The sequence below is a fragment of the Vidua chalybeata genome, chromosome 3, assembly GCF_026979565.1.
Source record: "Vidua chalybeata isolate OUT-0048 chromosome 3, bVidCha1 merged haplotype, whole genome shotgun sequence".
In the NCBI taxonomy this organism is placed as follows: Eukaryota; Metazoa; Chordata; class Aves; order Passeriformes; family Viduidae; genus Vidua; species Vidua chalybeata.
The window spans coordinates 13,752,159-13,774,461 of record NC_071532.1 but is presented as its reverse complement, the minus strand read 5'-3'; the positions used below and the strand labels follow the sequence as shown (position 1 = coordinate 13,774,461).

The 22,303-nt window shown below is 37.2% G+C and overlaps 1 protein-coding gene across 2 annotated transcripts in view; it reads left to right on the top strand.

The window, feature by feature from the left end:
• The window catches only part of CRIM1 (cysteine rich transmembrane BMP regulator 1), a 168,758-nt gene that overhangs the window by 112,128 nt on the left and 34,327 nt on the right, over positions 1-22,303 (top strand). For both annotated transcript variants that reach the window (XM_053938945.1, XM_053938947.1), the window contains 2 exons: positions 2,347-2,529; positions 5,967-6,164. In XM_053938945.1, the coding sequence (XP_053794920.1) occupies positions 2,347-2,529; positions 5,967-6,164 (381 nt within the window). The remainder of the gene's footprint in view (positions 1-2,346; positions 2,530-5,966; positions 6,165-22,303) is intronic.

Here is a 22,303-nt window from a genome sequence, read left to right as displayed (position 1 = left end):
TCCTGGTTTCTTTCACAGATGGGCAGTTTTGTGTCGGTGCTTGGGCTGGATCGATCTTGTATTACTGAGTTATCTGAGAGCTAGCAGACAGTGAATTTATGTTCACAAAGTCATGGCCTGCGTCTCATGCCCATTGCTTTGTTGTGGTACTTTGCATCACAAACAGGATTTGGATTCTCAGATATGTTTAGCTGCTTTGTGCTATGAAGTTTTGGCAGTTTGAATTCCTTTGTGATACACTTAAGCTTGAAGAGTCCTACCTGTAGTTTTCTCTTTTTTGGCAGAACAATGAATTCATGAATTTAGGAGAAGATGCATTTATTTAATGTTAGCTTTATGTTCTTTTATCCCTTGGTGACTGTCATACTTACATCAATAAAGCAATAAAATTGGCACTTAAAAAAAAAAAAAACACAAAAACAACAACAAGAAAAAAAAGGGAAACTGAAAGATCTTTCAGGATATTGTGGTGAATAATGGTAAGAAATGTGGTAAGAAATTAATTAATATAATTTCACTGTGTGTTGCTCACTCTTTCATCAGGCTTCCACCTGGAGTAACTAAAGCTAAAGTTCTTTGTTTTAGAGCTTGTTTTGCCTTGACTCAGTCGCAAGACTGGAGTCTTACAGATGGTTCTAACAAAAGTAATCCTTGTCTTATAGATGGATGCATAGGCTTAGGTCTATAGTTTAGTCTGGATATATAATACACTTATCGTAAGGCTGGATGGTAAAAATACACATGTAGTGAAATTCTACAGTGGTTTTCATTGTAGGAATAAAACATGCTCCTTCCTTACAGGATTTGGAGTTACTCACATAGTCTTGTTTCGACATTTAAAAATAACAATAATTAATGGGAGATGATGTTTCTACTTCTAATGAGGCAGGAATTCATCTCTACTCTTCGGGTATGGGGGAATCAGTAAAAATCTGGAAAGTTGCATTCAAAACAGTGAAGCCAGAAGCAAATGGATTAAAGGCCTTTTGAGTTGTGTTGGCACTTTTGCTTTTTGAGAACGTTTTTAAACTAACAGCTTGAGCTGCATAAACTTGAAATATTTCTCAAGTGTTTGTTTATGTGAATTGCTTTCTAATGAGGTCATAGCTGTTTTCCCGGACACAGTGGTATTTCCTCCTCTTGCTCTTATTTTTTTACGCTGCTTTCTACATTATGCCTTGAAGACAGAACAGGCATATAAAATCAAACATTGCTCAGGATATTTCCAAGTTTCAACTCTAATGCTTTACAGTCATTTCAAATTACTCAGGGCTGGACCACAGTATAAGCATATGTTGAAAGAAGTGCTTGAAATGCTTTAAGAGTTTTAAAGAAAACCTGTGTCATTGTCAAGAGAAACTTGATGTAAAGGTTTTAGCTCCCTAAAGTTAAGTGAATTGGGATGGATTGAAAGGAATCTACAAATACTGATTTTTCCATTTAAATATATTTCATCTCCCATGTAAGATTGATCACTAAGCAAAAGAAAAATCACCTGACTATAAAGTGGGCACACTTTTCAACTCTATGTGGCTAGGCATTGCATATATAAGTAAATAGCCTTTACCATCTGTTCTACAGAAATCAGAAACAAGGACAACTGTCCCTTCTTTTCTGTGCGGTTTGCTTCAAATACAATGTTGGGTTTACCTACAGTATTTGATAATGTTTTTGAAACACGGAAGTGATCATGTTACTATTATTACAATTGAGATTTTTTTTTTTTTTTTTTTTTTTTTTTTTTTTTTTTTTTTTTTTTTTTTTTTTGGGAAGTATGGTTGTGAGATGGCTATTACAGCTCCAGGTTGCCTGAAAAAAGAGGTGTTCAGTTCTGCATAACAGATCATGCAGTCACAAAATGTTTGGGGGTTGGTTGGTTGGTTTTTTTAACCTATCATTGGACAGCTTTAGTGCAATTTATCCACCTGAGTACCAAGTCCTGCAGAGAGGAAGATTACACTTAGGAAACTGACTTCTTAAAACAGAAAATCATTGTTTCATGTGCTTTAGCACATTTGAAGTAGCTTCAGGTTCATTGAGAATGAAAAATGTTTAGCACCTACAAAGAAATACCAGTGCTGCAGCCTTTTTCCAGGATTTTAATTTTTCTTAGCTGAGACTTATAATTTGTAGGCAGATTATTTTGAACAGCATTTTATTTTCTTCCATTGTTGAAAGAGAAAATAAAATATACCATGTTCTTTAAGTGATATTGTATTTGAGTTTACAAAATGAAAGAAAGATCAACTGTCTCTTTTATATCTGTTTTTGTCAGTAGCAACATAAACTGAACTATTTCCTGTTTAACAATATCTGTGAAATACTTTTTTCTTTTTCTTCTTTCAGAAGTGAAGCCAACTTGCATATTTAACAGCATGGAATATTATGATGGAGACATGTTTCGGATGGATGCGTGTCGATTTTGTCGGTGCCAAGCAGGAGTCTCTATCTGTTTTTCTGCCCAGTGTGGTGAGCTACACTGCGACAGGTACTATGTGCCGGAAGGAGAGTGCTGCCCAGTCTGTGAAGGTACAGTCTCTTGTTGATCCTGTCTGCTTTTCATTCCGCTGCTTTTTTTTTATTTGCCTGGTCAATGGAAATGAGCAAACAAGGGCTTTTGTTCTTCTGAAGTTTGCAGATTCCTCTGTAATTCAGTTTATTTCTATTTTTTTTGCTGTGCCTGAATGTGCTGTCATGTTCTTTGCAGTGCTTCTCTGACCTTGACACTATTCTTAGATATGGTCAAGTGTGCAGTGCTTTTTGGGGGGCCTTCTTGACAAACGACATAAAAATCTGTTTCTAATTTCTGTGCACACATTTAGACAGATATCTCCAGAACCGCAGTTGTGACCCTGAGACAAATTTTGATTATTTTGCAACCTCCTTCTTATTCTGTTCAGCTAGAATAATGCACACAACTTCTTTCCTCTGCAATTACAGCAAAGCAATGGGGCAGCAATCCGATGTCAAATGTTTTTCTCTTCCTCCTTTTCTGTGCTGAGAGCCTTGCTGGCCTGCAGTCCTCCTAGAAAGAGCTCTGTGAGAAATTTCACATTGACCCTCTTGCTTATACTAGAAAGTATTGGAGGCATCTGCTGCCAGAATACAACCAGAATTCCAGCAGAGGAAAATAGGCATGGTGCTGTGCACTTGGGTCTTGCCTCAGTGAGGATCAGGTTATGGCCACCAGGTAGTCAAAAGGCCTGTGAAGCACTTTTAGTCCCTTTGTTTATATGTGGACATAGGAATATCTTCTCAATAAGTGAAATCACCTGGAAATCTGAAATCTCCTCAGAGGAGAGGAATCTAGTAATTACTGTGAACTTCAAACACTTTGCAGTCTCCTTAATATCATTATTCCTGTAGTTCTTTGCAGGAGCAAATAAGACAGAAGATCCATTATAGTCATGTTTTATTCTAAGCAGAGAATTAGAAAGTAAGGTATCTCATAAAAATACATCTAATAGGGGCAGCTCTAAGAGCTGGACCTTCTCACTCAGCACAGGATCTGGTGAAAAATGGCTTGTTTTGTTACAAGCTACTGAAAGCTTCAGAGATTTAAACCCAAAATCTGGATAATAAAATACTGGATTGGTAAGTTAGGAAGTAATTTTTCAAAGAGTATTTTTAATTTTTTTATATTTTGGTGTATATTTTATATATTTTAGTGTCAGTTTGTATCAGGTTGACACAGTGTGTTCACATGCAGAGAAATGGAAATTCACATGTTGTAGATTTAAGTATTCCAGAGAGATCCCAATCCATGTTTGCCCTGAGTTTAAGACCTGGCCTAGACATTCATTGCTGACTATACTTGAAGGCAGGATCCTAGATTTTTGGTCTTTCCTGGTGCAGTTGCACCTACACTTATAAGAGCCTTAATGCTGTAAGAATAAAAAAAAATAAAAATCTGTGCTATACTATCATTTAATGACAGATTGAAAAAAATCTAAAAAAGACATGATCTGATGTGGTGAACCCCCCCAAGTAAGTGCCAATCCACTCCTGAAGAAGCTGCTGTATGAGCTGCTGACTTTATAAAATATATAAAATCTCTTGGGTTCATTTCCTATAATTACTTTTTTTTCTCATATGTGAATATTACAAGATTTGGCATTATAGCATTGTGACTATATATATAGATATATAAATAATGTATCTGCTCTATCTGTCCTCTCTGTCATGTTCAGATATAGGTGCTGATTATCCATAATGGACTTGCAGATCTAGATATGTCCTTTATCCTCGTTGATGATTTAAATTTTCAGCTACCTTATTATTTATCAATAAACTGTTCTGTCACATCATTATACCACAATAAAATTGGATTTCCCCATTTTTGCAATATTTCGATCAGACTAGCAAGAAAACCTGGTAACATTTAATTTCAGGTTGATGAGCTGGGGTCTAGAAATATAAAGGTTTTTTTCCTCCAAGAATTCTAAAATGGCAAGTACTAAATTTGCTGTGAGTTGTATAGTACAGGCAAAAGTCCTTCTTAACTTAGGGCTTGACTCCAGGAGGAGTTCTTTCTCAAAACCCTGTAGGCTGTATCAGCATTAGAGATCTAATTTGTAGCTTTAAATGCTGCTGACCTTTTAAAGGTACCAGGAACTTTATGCTTTGAGTTGCACAGAAGACTATTGCAAGTAGCACAAGTCTTATATGCCTTTTCTGTGCTTTTTCTGTATTGCTCTGTCAATCAGAATCCTGTACATAGATTGAATGATAAAATTCCCTTCATTTCTTTGTGTATGATTTGATTTTAGGCTAGGTCAAATCAGTTATTTATAGATACAATGTTATCCCAAAACATGAAAGGTGCAAAGTTAAGAATTTAGGAAGCATTTAATTTTTAAGTGCCTTATTTTCACAACCATCTGGTTTTGGACTTAATCAGTATTTTACTAAAATTTTGACTGTCATTGCAGCTCAGGAAGGGGATGATGTTGTGTGCCATTTCACTCCAAATGTTTAAGGTGTCATGAAGTGGCTTAGGATAAGACAACAGCTACTGGCACTGCTGCAGGTTTTATCTACATTCAAAATGCACTGCCTTCCTTTCAAAGGGGACTGATGAAACTTCAAAGAAGTAATCAAAACAATCCTGTTTTTCCTTCATATAAGACATTTTATTTTTCCCAAATCCTTCCATCTTAACACTCCTGGAAAATTAACTTATAATAAATCACTTGTGCTTATTTGATGACCTAAAACTAAAAAAAGGTGTTTTCAGGTATATTTATTGCTTTTAATATAATAAATTTGCTTTAACATGCAATTTGTAGTACTGCTTGCTTTGCAAACCTGACCTACTTGCTGTACAATCTCAGATACTTCATTTCTGAGCCTGGAAGTTACTTTCTTTAGACATCATGATAGTCATATACTTTCACATAATGTATATATCTTTTTAACTGTTAATATCAGTGCAACTTATCACATCTCTAGAGTACTATTATTTTCTGAAGAGTAAAATCTGCTTTTATTTCAAGTAATGGGGTAGCATATACAGACTTTCATGGAACTTGAGGAGAAATCTTACACAAAGTATGGGTCCTAAAATTCTGTTATTTAAATACCCAGATCTTCATTTGATTGCTAGCAGGTAAGTGGGACTTGTGGCTTTCAAGGGGCAAAAACTTCAACTGAAATGAAGTTGAAAACTGACCCTGTTCAAAAAGGTGGTATATCTCCAAAACTGAGATGAGGTGCAGCTTAAAGGCACTTTTCCTGTTCCAGCAACAAATGTGCCAAAGGCCTCATCTTTGCTCATAGTGTAAAAGAGTGTTGCAGTGCTGACAGGAGTCATTCCAGTTGGTTATTTAGAAATGTTGGTACAAAGAAAAAAAAAAAAAAAAAAAAAAAAACAACAGATCCAAGAACCATTTTGTCCTGAAGAATAAAAACAAAAAATTAAAACGTTAATTAAAATGCACATTCTCTTGCAATTGCTCTCATTTCAGACCCACTTTATCCAGTCAACAACCCTGCTGGCTGCTATGCCAATGGGAAGATCCTAGCTCATGGGGACCGCTGGCGAGAGGACGACTGCACGTTCTGCCAGTGCATCAACGGGGACCCGCACTGCGTGGCCACCGCCTGCGGACAGAGCTGCATGAACCCCGTCAAGGTCCCTGGGGAGTGCTGCCCCGTCTGTGAAGGTAAGACTGGTATCCCCCCTCATTTGGCTTTGGTCTGTCATGGCTGCTGCTTTCCTGGCAATTCTTGGTTTGCTTGAAAATTTTGGAGGATTGAAGAAGCTGGTATGGAGTTGGCTGGTTATTGAATAATTACAGAGGGCAGAAAACATCAGTGTGGTTTAACTATGTCTCTGTATGTTGGCAATCCTTGGTACTCTTTTGGCATAGTCAAAGGTGGTTAAGATCATCATTATTTACTATTTTTTGTCTTAGCTTTGGTTAAACCTTATTAATAAATATAGGAGAAGGTAGAAGGTCAAAATGTTTGTCACTATAGGTATTACTGTTAATTGGATTATTCATGTCTTCTCCTTCATCACTATCATTTAGTTGCAACTAAAAATCTCTTTGTACAACATAGTTTGATATTGTACATAATTATTTCAGTGAAACTTATAAAAAGGGATATTCCCTGGGAGATAGATTAACTCTTCAACTTTACAATTATTTTTTCATTTGTTTGTGGAAATACATGTATATGATATAACTGACTGAGATTTAACCTAACTATAAGGTAAAATGCTTGCCCAGCCTCACAATGGAAATGTGAAGACTTGCAAACCGAGACATTAAAAAATACTTTGAATTGTATATGTAAATTTATATTTAGAGCTGCATTTTATGGATTAGCTGTTCATCAGGAAAAACACCAGATAAATTTAGAAATGGTTCTTCTAGACCTAGAGGCATCTTCACAGTGCACAAACACTTGTGGGTGCTCAGTGAGTTGGCACTTAAGTTTTTCTCATTCCATCTCTGATCAAAAAAAAAAAAAAATTTTGTATATCTACATGTGTCTCAGGGCCCTCCTCACTTTGCAGTATCTATCCAAGCAAGTTCACTGGGATCCTTAGTTTTTTAGGACAAATCTGAGGAGTATAAGGATTTCTTACAGGTGCTCTTTAACTCCAGAATTCACATCACTAGGTGTGAAGAAGGTGTTTGATACAACGTGTAAAAGCTGCTGGTGAATTGTACAGAATGGCACTACTTGCACTGAATTAATGTCACTGTGAGGAAGCAGGTTAACTGCTGTTAATCCCCAGTGATCACCTCAGGATGGGTATCACAGAGCCTGTGCTGTCACCTCTCATTATCTAGGTGTCTGAGCCAGCTTGGGAAGGCAGTGCAGAGAGAAAGAGAGACTGATGGAAGTATTTTCAACATGTTAATACACTGAGAGGATTCTTTTCCTGTAAAAATGTGTCTATTTTTCTATTTTCCTCTTCCAGACTGGAGAAAATGGATGAGAGATAATTGAATTAAATGCGTATATATATATATATATATGCGCGCTAATAATGAAGAACTGAGGGAAGCAAACACAGGGTCAAGCATAGGCTTCCATCCTTCATTGCTAAAGTTTGTAACATAAACAAGCTGGTGGTTCATTAACACACCACAGTAATGCCTCTGCAGTGCTCTCAGGACACAAGTTAGGTCCTCTGGACTAGGCTGCATAACTCTATGCAATAACATGTTTGTACTTTTAGAAGAAGATGTAGCTACAACTGTTTAAGTCCATAAAAGTTGTTTTGGTGCTTGAGTGAGTGACATGTGGTGTGCAATCATACTTACGATACAAATGGATGAAAACTGACACAATAGAATTGTGGAATCAATATTTAAATGAGGTCCTTGTGTCATGTAAAGTACTTTTTTTTTTTTTGATAATCTGACTTCCTGTTTGTTTGTCATGTTAGCTGTTGTATGATGTATGCAAAATTGTAATTTTGAGTGTGTCATCTGGAAGGCAGTGATACTGAATGGTATTTTGAGTAACTTCCTAAGTTTTAAGCTTAAAAGCACCACATTTGCCTTGGAGGTTTTTTTCAACAGGTGATGAAATTATGTAAGTAGTGGAACCAACAATTACTAGAAGTACTTCTAGTTTGTGCTAGATGGAAGTTTCAGCATACTTAGGTACCAGTGGTCAGAGAACATCTGAAAACACTTGAATCCTCTCTTCTTTTTCCCCTTCTCTCTCCTACAGCAAACAAATATAACCAAAACAGATTATTATGATAGATTATTTAATTATTTAATTCCAGGAATCCAGATACAGGATTGTTTCAAGGATCAAAAAAATACTGGACTGTTAAAACACAGTAGTGAGTTCAGATGCTAGCACCCAAGATTTAAAAAATTGACTTTGCAAGAAGCACCTTTGGATGATTTGATGAGAAGTTATTCAGCATTTGAGACTTAACAATTTATCTTGCAATAAAAAGAAGTGAAAAAATCTCTGAGAAATGAACCATTAAGGGTACCAGCAAGTCTCTTGGAGCTATGTTTTGGGGCATCAAGCTGTTGTGTGCACAAAGCTGTTGTGCCTTGTGATTAGCAGCCTGAATAAAAGTATTTAGATACATGAGAGCAAGGTGTTTGAAGTATGAACCCTGTGTGTCTTTCTGAATCTGTTAACATTTTTCTTTGAAAGCACACATTAAAAAAATCTCAGAACATTAGGAAAAAATAACAATGTTAGATATCTACTGTCTGCATTTAACATTAGGAATGTGTATCTTAATTTTTTTTCTTTAAGGTAATGTTTGAGCTTATGGCAGCAGACACTTGTGTGTTAGCTGTAGACCTCTGGCCCACCTCCAAGGTCAGATAGCTTCATGTCTTAAGCCTTAAATCTGAGATTAGTAGTGTTTCTACTTGGAGTTTAATGCGTGGGGTAGGAAACAAGCACTGTCAGCTTTCATTGCAATACAGCTGTCGCTTGCTAACCCAGAAGGCAAGGAGCTTCTTTAGATCTCTGTTCTCTGGTTTTCTCCTTGTTCTAAGGCTGAACTGTAGACGTATGCATGCCCTGGAAAGACAGTTAAAAACTTTTACTTCCTTCACACAATTTTTCCTGAATTTTAGTTTTATCATTTTAATGACAACCTAGTCCCATCTAAAATGCTATTTTGTTTCTGCTGTCATCCAGCCACCTGACATCTCTATTCTCTTAAACAGGTAAGCTGCATGGATCAGCACTCCTTCCCATTTTAAATCAGCTTCTCACTCTTTTTCCTGAGCATTGTTTCTGTTGATGAAATTCTGCTGCTGATGCTTACTGTGCCATCCATGACCTGCAAGGGTGGTGAGAACAGGGGAGAATAAGGTCCTGGCTGGGAAGTTGGCTGATAAATCAATCCCTTGATTTTAATGAAAAAGATGTGCTGTACATTTTAATGGAGCTACAAGCAATGAAATAATTTCCAGGCATATTTTTTCCTAAAGAGGAATTAAAATGCACTGTCAGCCATTTGATGCTTTTCTGCATACCACTTCATTGCACTTGCATATCCACAGCTTAACCTGAATTTTGCAGTGCACTGTATGAGCAGAAGCTTTGACTGTCCTGTGCTCTCCAGTTTGGTTTCTCCATCCTTTTGCTTCTCGAATTTCCTACTCTTCAGGAAAGAGAAGCAAAATTTTTATCAAGTGTGGGCAAAGGTCTGGCATCAGTGATATTATATAAGTGTCATATTTTCAACTATGTAAGTTGGTAAAGCAGTAAAAGCAGTGTATTTTAGTGATATTTTTAATAAATAGGCAAAAATAATGTAAAGTTCGCAGCTGACTTTGAAATAGTGATTGTAAAGATAAAAATACCTCATTTTGCACTCCTCTTTTGAATGACTTCCAATTCTCATATCTCAACATATCAACACTCTCAACAAGAGTATATACCCTAGAGAAATAACATCGTTTTTGCAGATTAGTTTAAAATTACTTGTTTTCAAAAGTTGTATTATGTAATTGCATCATGAATATACTTTGCTTTTTTGCTCTTACTTGTATACTGCACTTCTTGATTCAGCCATTGCTCTTACTTTCTGCATTAATTTTTTTCACTTTTTTTTGGAGACTAATGCAGAGGAAATAATTATTTGCATTTTAGAATCTTAATTATGCATCAGATCTAAAGCAGGAAGAAGAATGGGACCTGCTGAAAACCCTCTACTATCTTAGTCAATTTGGTGCCTAATGGACCAGTTCAGGCCCATATTTCTATTTAGAAATAAGTATTAGATAAAGAATCATAAGGAAGACATTTTATATGCTTATCACTATTTTTAAGCATGCAATTATTTCTCATTGGACTTATATTTACATTTGAAAGAGAACCCACTTCCAGCAGCCAACTTCAATTGTGTGAGCTTACTTTAAGCATGTCAGATATATGCTCTTTAATATGCAAACCAAAGCATTTAGTCAAAGATATTTCTATCTTTGGTATATTTTGGTTTGAGTGTTGAGGGATACAGGGATTTGTGAGACAAATTTGGGATTTGATGAGAAAATTCTAATCAAAACTGCTTGTGGATCTGGCCTGGCTGTGGCTCATCCAGAGTAAAAGGTTTTTAATATCAGTAACTTCTGACTCTTCCTCTCTGTCTCTGATCTAAATGCTGCTATACCTGCAGTTCTGCCAATTCAGTTATTTCTTGGCTGGTTTATAATCAGTTTCAATAGAGGACATATTTGTTCCCCTAGATAAGTTTACATTCCAGCAGCTTCATAAGGATAAATTTTTTCTTGGATTACACTTATTTTTTTGCTGCCAGAGATCACATATCACATATACTAGAAATTCTGTGTACAAAGATTCTTGAAATATGAGCACGGTATGTCAGCACACAAATGTATTCAGCCTCTGGATACAGTAAATTCAGAACAAGCTAGAACATTCCCATTCCCTCATGAAGAAAATCCTGATGTTCTTTCTACCACAGTGAGAAAACCAGGCTGTGAGGATTGTAGAGACTGAAGTTACATAAAAGCAGCTGTTGACACTTTTCTAAATTAGAGACCAAGATGGAGCAATTGTTTTATTTCTGTTACTATACAGAGCTGATTTGTATCTGTTCTCCGCAGTAAACCCTTTTTAATTCTTCCTAACTTGCTGCTATGTAGGTATCCATGGTGTATATCCTGTATGTGTGCTATGCAATGCACGTTCCCATGTTGATTGGATGCCCAGATTGGTTTGCAATGTATAATTTTCTGAATGCTTGCCTTGGGTTTGCTGGACCTGGGAAGATGGTACCAGTTGCTCGCCTCACTTCAGTCTTTTCTGCTGCTGCTGGAAGGAGAGGCTGAGTGAAGTGCTTGAAATGCTTTACACTGGAGCTCCCTGGGAGATTGATGAGGAGGAAGAGACAGGAGCATGGAGGAGTAGGTGCATGAAGGAGAGGGGTATTTATGGATGTGGCATGCCAATACAGTGGGTTCTATATGGATTTAATTTTCAAATCTGTGGCCAGCCTCTCTTGAGTTGCACTGTAGCTGGTATCCACTAGTATCTTTACCAGCTCTGCTTGATGTTTTTACTAGCTCAGATCAAAGCTAAATTAATTTTATCTATAAACAACAAAGCTAAAAATAGAAGACGGTATCTTAGAAGGCAGAGTAATCCTATGTTTTAAAGCAGAGAACTGACAGAAAGATACTCACCAAATTCAGCAAGAGAAAACATAGCATGCTATGCTGTGAGGAAACAGATTAATTTTGATTTTTGTCTCAACATTGTTTGACCTGAGGTATATGGGAGAAGAGCTGCACATGTGTCACTTGCAGGAGGCAGCTAGGAGAAGATGGAGGAAAGCCCTGTCTCTAGGGAGACTTTGCCTGACAGCCATTTCATGTCTCACATGGAATAGGCAGTCAGTAGGAGACCACCGAGGACACTGTGTCTTCCAGTGTCTTCCAGAGAGGTTCTCCAATCAAGTGGCAAAAGGTCTCCACCAATGGATAGCAGTCAAACATTCAACTGGGCCAGTTCAACTGGGTCTCCTGCCAGCGAGCAGACCTTGGAAGGAGCTGGGGGGTATAAAAGTAACTGCGTCACAAGCTGCTGGCCTCTTTTTTGCCCTTGCTTTGTGCCCTCACTCTTTTTGCTTGCTCTTGCTCACTCACTCTCCCTCTTGGGCTGGACACCTGTTCACTACCTCCTGTATCCTGTCCTACCACTTCCATCTTCCTCACCTGCTCCAGCCATCACCTGTCCTGCCTCCACTGCGTTCCTGCCTGAGTTCTTGCCTGAGCCTCCTGCTTCCAACCGTGCGGCACCGATCCAGCCCATCACCACGATCCCTGCTGCAACCCCGTCCAGGGTTCTGGGCCTCCTCCTGATCCCCACACGCCTCGTGTCCGGTGCTGTCGCCACGGGAGCTGCGCCTGTGGAGCTGCGCAGGCTCCCCGGCTGGCAGCGTGCACACGCTCCCACCGCGTGGACACCGATATTGCACTCCCAAGTTCTGGTGGTAACACCTGCTTTTTCTCTGTCTCCCCACTCTCTCTTTTCCTCTTCCTTTTTCCTTCTCCTTCCTCCTTTTCAGTCTGTCCTACTCTTGTTTAGTTGGGCATTGCCCTTTTTGTTACCAATAAATGGTTCTCAGATATAATATTTACCTCGTTTGGCTTAATTCTGTCCTAGATCATCTGTTTTAAAAGAACCTCCCACAGTTCCCCCTTAGTAGAATGTGACATGCTTGGAGGAGATTCTTCATGAGTCCTGAACCAGAATATGATTGTTAAATAGCAGCTTTCCAGGAGAGGTTTTGAGATTGGGGGAAAGAACATGTTGAACATGGATTAGCAGGGCCTTGAGAAGGCAAATACCATACTGAAATTAAGATCAAGAGGAGAATTCACAAGACCTGAAGTAATCCTTTTTGCTCTCTTTCCTGTGGGTGGGTATGTTCCTGGATGACATAGTAGGTACTTGGTTCTTTTCTGTACATTGCTTCTCTGATAAATGTGGAAGCTGGAAGGCATTGGAAAGCTATGAGCACAGTCCAAAATTTGTAGAAGACAGACTGAATAAATTGGATTGGTTCAGATTAAAATAAAACCATGAAGTTAGAATGTGAACATAGCAGTCCTCAAGTGACTAAAATATTGTTGCAATGAAAAAGATAAGACAAAAAAACCCCAATGGAATTGGATTACAAAAGAGAAAGATGGAATTTAGAGGAAGGCAGAAAGTTGTTGAGGAAAACAAAATTCCCTTTGTGGCATGTTATGACTAAGATTGTCTTTTTGATGTGCTCAGGGCATGGCAGTTGTATTTTCAGCCTTAGTGAGAAGAGGTTTGCTCAGGAAATTGTTTGCATAACTGAAAGCAGTAATGGTATTTCACGTGTAGTGTTAAGTGCTCATGCAAGTGATGGCTGTAGCTTACCAACATAAAGCCCAATGCATAGCTGAGGGCTTGAGGGGGAGGTGTTTGGGGGTCTTTTTAAATAAACATCAAAGTGATCAAAACCCTTTTGACAAGACATCTTGATACAATATGTCCACTTAAATCACTTCTTTCCAGTTACCTGACACACTAAAGCCCATGGGCTTATTAATAAAAACCAATGTATGAGGCAGGGGACTGGGTACTTTGAGGTGGCTGTTTCCATAGGGAGAGAGGCAGAAAGCCTTTCCACAGAAAAGGCATGAAACTGGAGACAGAGGCATATTGAGACATGATATGGTGGAGGGGAAGACCTTCCTTTATCCTTGGCCTGTCTCCAAACTCAAGCTCTTCAGTTGACACAGCTTTTCAGGGTATGCACCTCCTTTCCCTTGTGAGAGTTGGGAAAAGAAGGCCCATTCCCTTCTGTGGATCTAGCACAAACAGTTAGTTTTAAGCTCCTGATGGATACTTCTATATAGCTTCTATAGCTCCTGTAATGATATTGGCCCTCTGGGATTTGACTTTGTTTATTTAATCTATTATCTGTTTCGTTTGTTTTCTCTTTCTTTGCTTTCTAGACTTCTCTTCATTAAGAGCCAAGGCTTAGGCAATCATACTGGTTTTCTGTGCTTTCCCCATGGTTTTAGAGCCAATGGTTTATTTTTGCAGCACAAGGAAGGGATCACATTTCTTCAGATTAAAACAGACAGCTAGGTAGAGGGGAGAAAGGGATTTTTGAAGTGCCATAAGGGACTGCAAAATTTTTATATATGCTCACACTTCTTTTGGCTCAGACCAGCTCTTCATGGGGACTGGTCTGGGTTCCTGTTCCATTGCAGCTAACCAGATCCATTGGCAATCAGCTAAATTGGCAGTTAGTACTGCTGCTTACTGCTTGCTTCTTGCTGGGCTAACAACTTTGCTTTCTAAGTAACATTACTGTGGTTTAAATAGCAATTCCATTTTTAACAAATTTTACAAAAAAGGAGGTAATATACCATATGAATATATAATAGCATGTGAATAATACTAAAGAAGCTACAGTGATAGAAATAACTGTTTCCCTCGGGCCATCTGCAAATTGGAATAGCTGTGTTCACAAAAAGTAAATATTGGTTAGGATAGTATGATTTTTTTATTTTTTTAACAAGATAATAAATACAATTGTTCAGCACTGGCATTGATGCCAAAAATGTCCCTTAGGAAAGTCTGTGGTTGCTTCTATTCCCTTGCATCTCTCAGAGGCTCAGGCTATTCATAGAGAAAGCTGATACACAGTAATTGGTTATCTCACAGCATGTCCTTCTGCAAGAGAGCCCTCAGGTACAAGTGGCTGGGTGCCAGCATAAGCTGTGAATGAGAAATTAAGTGTTAACAAAATCCCCTCAGAGGATTTTCATGAATAAGACCCACAGTACTTTGCTGTCATTATGGCTGACACTTTATCTTCACAAAAAGAAATTAACATTTTCATCAATAAAGGAATCCAAACTCTAGCTGAGATGTAATTCAGTTCAGTTCCTTTAGCGTGTCTAGCACTTCATTAAGTAAAAACAGGCAGCAGAGTCCAGTGAAAAGAAATTTGATTCATTCAGGATGAAGTCAGTGGTAGTGAGCAGTGTTCACTGACGCAGGGTGTGGGCCCAGAGTCCTCCTTAGAGCATGAAATGTAAGTTATTGTTCAGCAGCAGCGCTGGAGCTCCCAACCAGCCCTTTCATCAAAGTCAATTAAGGGATGCAAACGTCACGCTGCAGAGAATTGGGCTTCTGTTTGCCAGATCATGATTTAGCATAGTGGTTCTAGAGGAGGCAGCTGAGCCTGTGGAATCACTGTATGATGAAACCAAACTGGCCAGGGCAAGCCAGTGAAAACTATACAAGTATGGAATAACATTTTCATGGTTTTCAGTGATTCATTGTTGAATTCAGTGGAAGACTGCTGAAAGGATAAATAACCAGAGAATCCTAATGAGTATGTGTCAGAGGATGTCTCACTTATGAAGAACCTTAAGGATCCTCCTAATGTTTTTCAGCACCAATGGTTTTCATAGATTTGCCCCAGATGTACACTAATTTAGTGTTTATCTTCACCTAGTAAAAATAAGTGAATGGCCTTCTTAATGTATTTTAACAACTCTTTATAGACTTTATTGATTCTGCTTCAACAAGGCGGTCGTTTCTTAGTGTCATTCCACCTAAAATTGTCAAAAAAAGTTCTTATCAGCATTAAAATTCATTTGACATGCCTGTTAAACTAATAACTGCTAGAATTGATTATTACAGACAAAAGGTTTTAACATTACATTTTGGGAGTAGAAAGTATGTATTTTGATTGCATCACTCTAAAAAAGACATGTATATATACCCCTGGCTTCTTTAGTCTGCAGCAATAAATAGTCTTTGATTGTAATAGTTACTTTCAAAGAAAAAATACATATTTTAGTAGTTTTAGGTTGGCAGCATGAATAAAATTTGAGACAAAAGGCTGCCAAACTGAACTATGTGTTTGGAGGTATTAATGAAGATATTTTCAGAGTTGCTTGTGACATTAGAAAATTGTATCACCTAAGTCCTTGCATACATTTATAAATTGTTATGTGAGACTGAATTTTTGAACCCTGATAGCCGATTCAGATAGCTAAATTCTGGGAAAAAATTTCCTGTGAGGCATTAGGTATTTCAAACCCAGGAAGGAAATTCTTTAGCCCAGGACTCAGGACTGATATTTTTCATGTAATGAATTGGAGGGGCGGGGAAGGCTGGAATGCGAACTATGAGGATGGAAAACATTTAGTCACTCTTGGAATGATATGAATGTTTTTACAGGAAGCTTAAGTAAACACATATGCTGCTGCTTAGTAGGCTGCAGTTAACTTTTTTGGACAGTAGACAAAATTTAAACAAGTATACAAACTCGAATGAAAGGCTGTTGAGCAGCACACCCTTCAGGCCCAGTTTTGAGCCAGTTGTCACTTAAAACATTAGGTTAAAAGACTACTGTTTGTTTGGGCTTTTTTTTCTTTATGGTCTTTTTTATGGTAAATGCTTGAATACACTGATTTTTAATTTCTTTAAGTCATTTTATACTGGTTTCATAGGATCAAAACATCTTACTTCTTTTAAAGGTGTAGTCTGTGTTTTGAATTACTACAGAAGAGGGAGCTATTTCACTTTCCCCAAACATGGGTATGTTCTTTATTATTCATTATGAAGATCTTTCTCCTTGTTTAGAACATGATTTTTATTCATTTTTTTCTTTTTCCCCCCAGAAGAGGTTTTCATTTTATGAAAACAAAAGAGATGTTGTACATCCTAGAATCCTATTCTGTTGAGCTTACTCAGAAGAAATGTTGTGCAGAGAAAGAAGCTTAGAATACAATAGTTACTTCTCTACTTACAACCAATTTTGTAAAACCATGGAGTAGCTATTTCCCTCACATTATATTACTGAAAGTATGAAACAAAACCTTTTTGGAGTTAAAAAATTGCATTCCAAATGAAACAAAACAAAGAGATTGTTTTTCATGTAATATTAATAATAAAAATACCTTGCTGGGAGATGAAGCCTGCATAATATATTAACTTAAAGGAGAACAAAAAAATGAGACTGATTAAAGCTGGTTGTGGCTGTTACTAAATAATTCTTAACAGAGAATTGCTTTTACAAACACCTGAAGAAATTTTGCTTCCTGAATAAAAAAAGCTAGTTTCTAAGTCATGATGTAGATTCAGAGAGATAGTGTTAGGCAAACATGTACTTATTTTGCAAAAAGAAGGTAATCAGTACTTGGCAAAAGCATACAGAAATCATCAGAAATTGAAATATTTGTCTTCTGATTTCAGTTCCTTGATCAGGATTCATCAAGGATATTGCTGCTTTCACTGGAAATGTCCTGAGTTTATATGAAAGTGAAATTCATGGAGTCATGCAAGTTGGAAATGATGACCAGAGATTGTTCTAGTTCTATCTCCTTCTTAAAGCAGGTCTAGTGACAGAAGGATGTCAAGGCCTTGTCCCAGTTAAATTTTGAATATTTGAAGGATGGAGATCACACAAGTCTCCATGACCATGTCATAGTTTGATGATCCATGTGGTTCAAAAGAAAGATCAAAACAGCTTTTATCAAGTTGTCATTTCCCATTTCATGTTTGTGTTTGTTGCCTCTCATCCTAGCCTGGAGCCACCTTCAAGATTAGCCAGGCCTTGTCATCTTTGTACCCTTGGTCCAAGGAATGGTAGACAGCAGTAGGGTGCCCCCTGACCCTCCTTCCCCAGGCTGAGCAAGCCCTGCTTTGTCTCTCAGCCTGTCCTCATGTGCCACCTCTCCAGCCCTGGCCAGCTCAGTGGCTTTGTCACATACTTGCTCAGGTATGCCCATGTTTCTCTTCTACTGAGGAGCCCAAAGCTGGACACTACTCCAGCTGTCCAAGTGCTAAATGGAGGGAAACCATCACTTCTTTGTACCTGCAGGCTCTGCTTCTGCTGGTGTAGGTCCCTCTTGTCCTTCACACAAACCAAAACTGAGCTCTTGGTTCTCTCATAATATATTTGGATTTGCAGTGGAGCTGTTAAGTGTAATCCCTCTTTCCTTTCTGATACAAACTCTATGGCTAGAGTTCAGATTTTGAACAACTAAGAATATGATAAGAAGGTGGGTGTAATTTTTCATTCTGGTTCCACACTTAAGAAGGATTCTATTTAGTTAGTTGTCTTTTATATAATTAAATCTTCAGTGAATGGGGTTTTTTTTAACATGCAGCTAAACAGTAGAAGTTAACATGATTGCAATAAATTTTAAATTGTCCCTGATTTTTTTTCTTTATTTTTATTTGTTTTCCAAGGCTTCAGCAGTCAGTGGTATATTTCAGTTTTCATTCTCTTCCTTTTTTTTAATAATTGATCAAATTGTGTATATGATAAAATTGTAATCCTGAGCAACAAATTTTCCCAGCTCTCACTGAAACATGGGTGCACCAATTTCTCTCCATATCTGGATACTCGAACAATATCTTAGTACTTCAATACCTCAGTATAATAAATTTAGGGCACAGTACTAGACCAGATTGACCATCCTTTGTTTTTGTGCATTATTTATAGTAGTTCACATTGTTAACAGAAGAAAATACCTGCTCTTTGTACTACAAGCTGTGTCACATCACAAAGGAGAAGTGAGAGGTCTCAGAAAGGAAAAAAAAAGAGGAGTGTTGGGATTGGTTTTGCTCATACTACAGAAGTATTCTAGACTGAAAAAAATCAGTGAAAATACTATTCCACCTTGATAGTTTCTTGGGTGTTTTTTTGTTTTTTTGGGTTTGTTTTGGTTTTTTTTTTGACAACCAGTTTTTTTAACAATACCAGTGTTGGTATTGTTAATATAGGTCCTTAAGGACAAAGCTAGCTCCAGACATTACTTGAATGCCACCCTTCTTTCACCATAAATGCAGTTTGATTTCAAGCTGGAATGATGAGATTCAGGGTTTGATCACATATTGTAGTATTTTTCAGTGGACTAGTCAGACTGAAGGTCCACCAGCAGCTGAAATATCTGTTGTAGATTTTAAAATTGTTGAAGTTGATTTTAATTAAAAGGCATTGTGAAGACTTAATTCTAATATTTTTATCAACCTCACAGCAAGCAAAATAATAATCTGCACCAAAATTCAGCAGAGAAGGTATCAGAGAGGATATATGGAAGCATGGTGTTCTAATAGGAATCTGCCTTTATATATAAGCACTTGGCATCAGCAAAATCTGTGCTCCATTAAATAATCCATTGTTTTCATCCAGACTCTCTTCAATCCCCTTCTCTTTATTTCCTTCTCTCTTTCTTTCTATAGTATAGTTGTATTGTTGGTAAAGCACACAGGCAGAAACAGCACCAGTTTTTCCCACCCATTGTCTGTGCATTGGATCTTTCTTCAGCCGTTTCTACCCAGAGCAGCAGTGAAAGCCCAGTCAGATTGTGTGGTGGTAGATGCTTTTTCAAGCTTAGCTACTGCTTGCCTATTCAAATAGCCAGAAGTCTGGCAGAGCAGATCTGGTTTTATTTGTTGAGTCTTGTCTAGTGAAGTGAAAAGGCCTGAATTTTTTTTTTTCTTTTCCTGGCTGCATTTTTGCACATGTGGGGGTAGGGAATGAAATTATTTCTTTTGTCCTCTGTTTGCAACTCATTGAGAAGCAGGCATGCATATAAAATTACTGTATCTCAGGGCTTACCTTTAGGGAGAGAAAGGGAAAAGAAAAAGATTTGTAAGCTTCACTGGAAACACTGAGGATGCTGAAAGCAGGCCCAAAAATGGAAGGTAACAAAATAATAAAATACAATGAATAGAGGACAAGCAAAAACTTTTCAAATTAATATAGCAGTTTAATTTCATCCTTTATAAGAAATACCATATTACTGCATGTATCAAGGGCACAAAAATTGTGTCCGAGTGTCCATGGCAAAGGAGCATCAAAATACAGATGTTTAGTTTTGGAAAGTCACCAAAAATTATACAACAAATATACAGATATATAGATGGATATATTAAATTATGGATGGTTTTCCTAGATGTTAAGTTATACCTGCAATTACAGGGAAGTTATCTTGAGGGGTAGACTTTAATGATGGAGAGTAAAACACAGTCCTCTTTCTCTCAAGTGGATCAATGAATACTAACCCAAGTGGATCAATGAATACTAACTAACCTGCATCTCAGCTTTCTGTAAGGTTTTTTTTGGTTTTTTTTTATTGACATGTTTTACCTCATATCTGCAGTCAGATGGTAAAGCTGCAGTCTCCTTCAATTCTCTGGCTGGTATTACTGTCAGTGAACTTTGCTCTGGGCAGCAGTAATGATTCATATAATTTGTACTGGTTTTAGCCCGCTGTGAGTACAAGATTCCTGTGGCCTTTTTGTCATTTGAAGTGTAAGGTTCGTAGGGGCTGACCAGGAACCTTCCTGTAGCTTCAGGGTAGCTCTTGCATTCTGGCCTTTTGCATGTTTGGGATATTTCAGGTAGAGAATGGAGTGATGCTAAAAATCAGTTTGCTTGCAGAAATGGTTTATATACTCAGAGGCCTAAACAGCCAGGATTAATTAATTGAATTTATCATGTTATTGGTGTATATTGGTATATAACAATATGTTAATGATTTCTAAACTAATGGTTTGGTGAAGTTGTAAATGTTAAGTATTAGACATTAATGTGATTTATTCAGATACTTTATTAAATTAATTTGAAAGCAACTACAAAGAGTTCATTTAAACTAAAAGAAGTGTAGTTTGAAAATCCACGGATGGAAACCAATCCTTTGACCTCCAAACTTGTTATTTATTTTAAATCTCTACCAAAAAAAAAAAAAAACAAACCAAAACTTTTAATTTAAATAAGAAGATATTTGAGTGAGCTGGAGAGACATGATTCCATTATGCAGACTTCCAGTTTGTGCATGAACAAGCTGTTGGCACTGTTCTATATAATTTAAAATGTATTGCTACTTTTCTACTAGAAGTTATACAAGCAACAAAATTTGAGTGTTAATCAGCAACAACATAATCTGAACCATGACCTCTGAGATAAGTTTGAAGTTATCTAACTTAATTGTAGTGTCTTTAATTTAAGTTTTTCATTCTAAACTGTAGTTAGCTGACCTAATTTTAAAAGGATTAAAAACGTTCATTGCCTGCATAAACTTTTGTGCTGGGAAGAGCAAGGCTGGCGAGAAGCTATGAAAGCTGAAAATTGTGAAAGACAATGAAAGCAGAAAAGTTCATTCTTGTAATAGGATAATTTTCAGTTGATTGGAAGGCATGGGTAAAAAAGCTGTGTGGTGGAATGTAGCCAATAGGCACAGAAATCAGTATTTTGTTTAACAGTGTATACTTCTAACAACTTAATCTATGCTGAGTAATATTTTACCCTTACTCTGAAAGTAAAGACTAGCTGCCTATAGGTAAAAATGGTAAAATCTGTGGTCTGAGGATGAAAGACAACATGTGGCCACCTCCACTCCATATAATTTCTCCATATTTTCACAATTTATCACTTTAGGTATGGAAGGCTATTTAAATTTAATTTTGATAAATCTTCATTTTTTGAGCTGGAGAAACAGAGTACACTTAAACACTGAAATGAAAGCTCACAGTTCTTTAAATCATGCAAATTTGTTTCCTGAACATTTTGTGTAATGTTAATAATGCTCATAACTATGAAATCATTGCTTCTTCAGTGCCTGAGTTCTATGAAAAACACAAGATAAACAAAATTAGTCTCAGAGAGCAAAAAGTTGTTCAAGAAAAGATAGGTATTGCTTTCCTTCTGAATCCTGTTTTTATGGTGGTCATTTTGCCGTTTTTTGTTATCTCCGTAAGTCTCTGCATTTTGTTTTATTCTAACAACTTTCTATACTAGAGCATGTTAATATGTCTGTATTTTTGTTTCTATCAAAACAAATTTCATACTCCAGTATATTAAAATGGTGTCAAAAAGTAAGTACTGTACTGTTAAGAAATAACTCACAGTCGATAATAATTCAGTCGATAATTCTGAGGTTTCTCAACCTCAGAAAGCAGAAACTGGGACTGCAAAGTATACTGCAAAAAGTGATCTTTTCGGTAAATAACCATGATAAATGCTCTCCAGAGATCTTTCACATGCAGTGCATCTTACATTCCCTTTTGGTATTCAGAGTCTCTTCTGCTGTAAATTTCAGCAGAGGTGATGTTATTCATACAGAGAAAGGTTTGACTTCTGAGTTACATGTTTGATGTGCAGCTTGGTAGTATAAATCAATGCAGCTTTAGAGAAACTCTGTTCAGTTCCTAAAGCAAAAAAATCTGCATGAAGTTTTGATTAAACACTTCTGGAGAAAAGTGGGCAAAATAAATATTCTGCATATAGTTTGAAAATGCATGAGCAGGAAAGCTG